The sequence below is a fragment of the Octopus bimaculoides genome, chromosome 16, assembly GCF_001194135.2.
Source record: "Octopus bimaculoides isolate UCB-OBI-ISO-001 chromosome 16, ASM119413v2, whole genome shotgun sequence".
Classification (NCBI taxonomy): Eukaryota; Metazoa; Mollusca; class Cephalopoda; order Octopoda; family Octopodidae; genus Octopus; species Octopus bimaculoides.
Genome location: NC_068996.1, coordinates 38,529,189 through 38,533,830, shown reverse-complemented (window position 1 = coordinate 38,533,830; position 4,642 = coordinate 38,529,189). Strand labels below are relative to the sequence as shown.

Below are 4,642 nucleotides of genomic sequence, written 5' to 3'. Positions count from 1 at the left end.
ATATATATATGTGTGTGTGTGTATGTGTGTGTCTATGTTTGTCTCCCTCCGCTGCCAACATCGCTTGACAACTGATCCTGATGTGTTTATGTCCCCGTATCTTAGCGGTTCGGCGAAAGCGACCAATAGAATAAGTACTAGGCTTATAAGGAATAAGTTCTGGGGTCGTTTTCCTCGACTAAAGGTGGTCCTCCAACATGGCCGTAGTCAAATGACTGAAACAAGTAAATGAGTAAAAAGAGTATAGCACAGTCTCATTTAATTTGGTAGCTGGTATTTGCATTTACCTTTTTTTTTTCTTGGAGATCTTTTATTTTTTACTTGTCTCAGTGTTTGAACTGTGGCTATGCCGGGGCACTGCCCTGAAGGGTTTAGTCTCAAACAAATTGACCCCAGTACTTGTTTTATAAACCTGGTATTTATTCTATCAATCCCTGTTTTCCCTTTTTGCCAAATTGCTAAGTTACTGGAATGTAAGCAAAGCAACACCAGTTGTCAAGTGGTGGTATGGGTACAAGCACAAAGATACTCCCCCTATACACACACAATGGGCTTCTTTCAGTTTCTGCCTACCAAATTCACTCACAAGGCTTTGGTCAACCTGAGGCTATAGTAGATGACACTTACCCAAGGTATCACACAGTGTGATTGAACCCTGAATCATGTAGTTGGGAAGCAAACTTCTTACCACATAGCCCCATGACTGCACTTATCTCAACCACAGCTGTGGCTTTAGTATTATATACCATCCTTTGAACAGTCATCACTTATTTGACAAATTACTTGATATTCAGAGTATCTTGCATTATTAAAGATAACTAGATCTATGGATATCCCCCATCTGTGTGTCTGAAGGGTAACGTTTAAACATTGTTTATAGTATATGCTTTATCATTGGTGTCATTTTTTTTTTAACATTCAGATAGCCAAGATGAAGAGAAGATAGAATTAAGAAAACAGTATCGATGGGCTTTAAACACACAGAGATTTCAAAATGAATTTGAAGTAATTGAATTCTTAGGACAAGGTGGTTTTGGAAATGTTATAAAAGTAAGAATATTATTTTTAATAATTTTAAGAGGCATCATGGTTAATATATATATATATATATATATATATATATCCCATTTTTTTACATTCATTTTACATTCATTAAAAAAAAAATATTGATCATTCTGTGGTCTCTACTCATTGAACTTGCTGACTGTTTACCATCATGAAGAAAATCCACTTTTTCTTGCTACCTTCTCTCTTTTCTCAATGCTGCTATGCTGTGTCTAATTCATCAGTATGCTATTTTAAACATTGTTTACTGCAAAACTTATATTAAAAACCATTTCATACCCATTTTTCCATTCTCCTACAAACTTCCAATACACTAAGTTGAAGACAAACTGTTGTAACCTCATTTTTATGACTTCTCTGTCAAGGAATATCTGAACAAGACTGTGGGTACTGTGCTTCTTTAGACTAATGAACTTTTCATAGAAAAAAAAAGGCTCATACAGGCTGTTTGTTTTTGCCCTGATAAATTCACATCAAAACAGGCCCTAGCGATTACAACTTTTCTCTCTTAAATTAAAATAACTACACGTTCTCAAATTATTTAATAATCTCTTTTTTTTTTATAGGTGAAGAACAAAATGGATACAAGACATTATGCTATAAAGATTATACACTCAAATGTCAAGCATTTTAAAAACATCACAACAGAAGTAAAGCTATTGTCTCGACTGAATCATGAAAATATTGTTAGGTAGTATATTTTCATTTCATAACAGTCTGACAATTCAAATGTTTCAATCTTATTTATTTTCCTTTTCCAATATAATGTTTGCTTAAATTAACTCTAAAGATAATTGACACAAAGTTAATATTCCCATCTCTTTTACTGCAATTATTTCATTAGAGGACAACCAAACCCCTTAAGTAGCCAGTTTTAAATTAACTTTCCCAAAGTATTTTGCCAAAACACACACTCAGTCCTTCCTCCTCAAAAACTGTATTCTTCTGGAATATTTCCTAGCTAAATTACTCTCTGAAAATCATTAATTTATAGAAGATAAATATTATTTACATCAACCTTACCTGGTGAAGGTGCATGGCTCAATGGTTTGAGCATCGGGCTCACAGTCATGAGGAATGAGTTCAATTCTCGGACTGGGCTGTGTGTTGTGTTCTTCAGCAAAACATTTTATTTCATGCTGATCTAGTTCACTCATTTGCAGAAATGAGTTGCGACATCACTGGTGCCAAGCTGTATCAGCCTTTGCCTTTCCCTTGGATAACATCAGTAGCATGGAGAGGGGAGACTGGTATGCATGGGTGACTGCTGGTCTTCCATAAACAACCTTGCCTGGACTTGTGCCTTGAAAGGGGAACTTTGTAAGGTGCAATCCCATGGTCATTCATGACTGAAGGGGCTCTTCTTCCAACCTTACCTGAAGATCTCTGGAGACAAGTGCATGATACTTTTTTCTTGGATGAAGTAAAAAATAAAAACAGTTTTTGTTTGCATTTTGTTTCTTTTGTCTTTTTTTTTTTTGCTTTCTGTCATATTATCTCTCTTTCTTTCATCCTCTCCTTTGTCTTGTTTTTTCTTTGTATTTACTGATCTGAAGAAAGTATTTATAGACCCTCTTAGATTGGTGAGATTGGTACCATTAATGTTTCTCTCGAAACCTTAACAGTAAAGAGAATAAGGTCAGTGTCCTGGTTTTTCTGGCGTATATATTCCTCTTTGGACAGGACACCAACCCATTGCGGGATTATTCATTTTTACCTGCTGATTGGACTGGAACAATGTTTTGCTCAAGAACACAACGCATTGCTTGGTCCAGGAATTGAAACCACAACCTTACAATAATGAGTCCAGCACCCTAATCACTATGCCATGTGCCTCCACAGTAATAATACTAACAGGGGATAATTCCAGCAGGTTGACATTTTCTGAAAGAAAAACTGGGAGTATTGATTAATGTGGGATTTGGATGGGGTTGGATATGAGTGTTGAGTAGAGGAAATGCCTGGATGAACCTGAAATAGGCCCAACCAGGTCCAAAGAGCAGAGACCACTGTTGGAATAGAAAACACAGAGAGAAAAGACAGCTTGCCTGTAGGCCAGAGACTGGAGCTAGTTAGACAGGTGACTCTTTTCTGGATGCAATCATGGATACCTGTGTGTAGCAGAAACATGCCAGGAGGTGACAGCAATTCTCCATTGTGAATCTTAGTTTCATATACACACACCATATCACATAAATATGACTAATTATATATGTTAACTTGTTTACTTTATTACCATACTTTCCCTAATACTCATTGTATGTGTTTCAATTAGAAAGAACTATTCTCTACTGTTTTAGATACTACAATTCATGGATGGAAGTTTACCAAACTTCTTCTGAAGGTAGTATAGCATCTTCAGAATCAGAAGAAACTTATGATGATGAAGAAAAATCTTATGACTTATCAGATGTTTATTTTGAGTAAGTGAATGAAATTTTCTCTCATTAACAAAATTAGTCATTTTGTTCAGTATCAATTATTGTCATTATTTGAGGCCCTTTTACAACATAGCATTAACAATTTACTTTCAACATACATGTAACTATTTACTTTCTATGCAACTATTTACTTTCAACATGTATGTAAAATGTAATGGAAACATAATATTTTGCTGCACAAAATTTCTGCAAAGATTTATTGTTTAAGTCTACTTTAACCCTTTAACATTTAAAGCATTACATTTGGCAGAATAATCTGAATCCTAAAGGTTGAATTCTAAAAGCATTTGACATTATTTAATACTTCTATTGATTATTTTACACTCACTCATCCAGCTATGGTTATGAGTGTAACCTCTTTGTCATAGCATTATACCTTCTGAGTAAAGCTCATTGGTACTGTTTTTGCTGGTCTGATTAAACGGCCATGTCCCCTTCACAGTTATGTGATTAGCATGGCTGAAGTCAAATGACTGAAACAAGTAAAAGATAAAAGATAAACTACTTATGTTTTGTGACATATTCTGATTATAAAACATGGAATGGACTATACCATGTTTAACTCTTTAGCATTTAAACTGGCCACATCCAGCCTAAATATTTTGCCTGTTTTATGATCAAACTGGCCAGATCTGGTTTCTCATACTTACGATACAGTATCTTGTTAAACATAAACAATCATTTCATAGAAATCTCAAAGCTATGAGATAATGCTTGATTAATTCAAGATGATGTGAATAAATAATCATTGCGTTTGACAGAGTAATCTGTATGCTTAAGCTTTTGTCTCAGGAACGACATCTGATCTGTTTTCTTTTTCACACACACATGTATGAATGTGTGTGTGTGCGGAGTGGAGGTCTTTTACCATTGTATATCAGAAGAAAAGCTGGAGCAACAGGAAATGAAGTGTTTTGTTCAAGAACACAACACAGTGCCCAGTTCAGGAAATGAAACCACAATCTTATGATCATGAGTGCAACAACCCTAATCACTAAGCCACATATGAATGTGTGTGCTTTCATATGAACGTGTGTGCTTTCATATGAACGTGTGTGCTTTCATATGAACGTGTGTGCTTTCATATGAACGTGTGTGCTTTCATATGAACGTGTGTGCTTTCATATGAACGTGTG

General features: G+C 35.2%; 1 protein-coding gene across 1 annotated transcript in view; it reads left to right on the top strand.

Moving 5' to 3' along the window:
- Positions 1-4,642, top strand: part of LOC106881858 (eIF-2-alpha kinase GCN2) — a 66,444-nt gene that overhangs the window by 22,755 nt on the left and 39,047 nt on the right. The window contains exons 8-10 of the mRNA XM_052973492.1: positions 923-1,050; positions 1,632-1,756; positions 3,366-3,488. Of these exons, the coding sequence (XP_052829452.1) occupies positions 923-1,050; positions 1,632-1,756; positions 3,366-3,488 (376 nt within the window). The remainder of the gene's footprint in view (positions 1-922; positions 1,051-1,631; positions 1,757-3,365; positions 3,489-4,642) is intronic.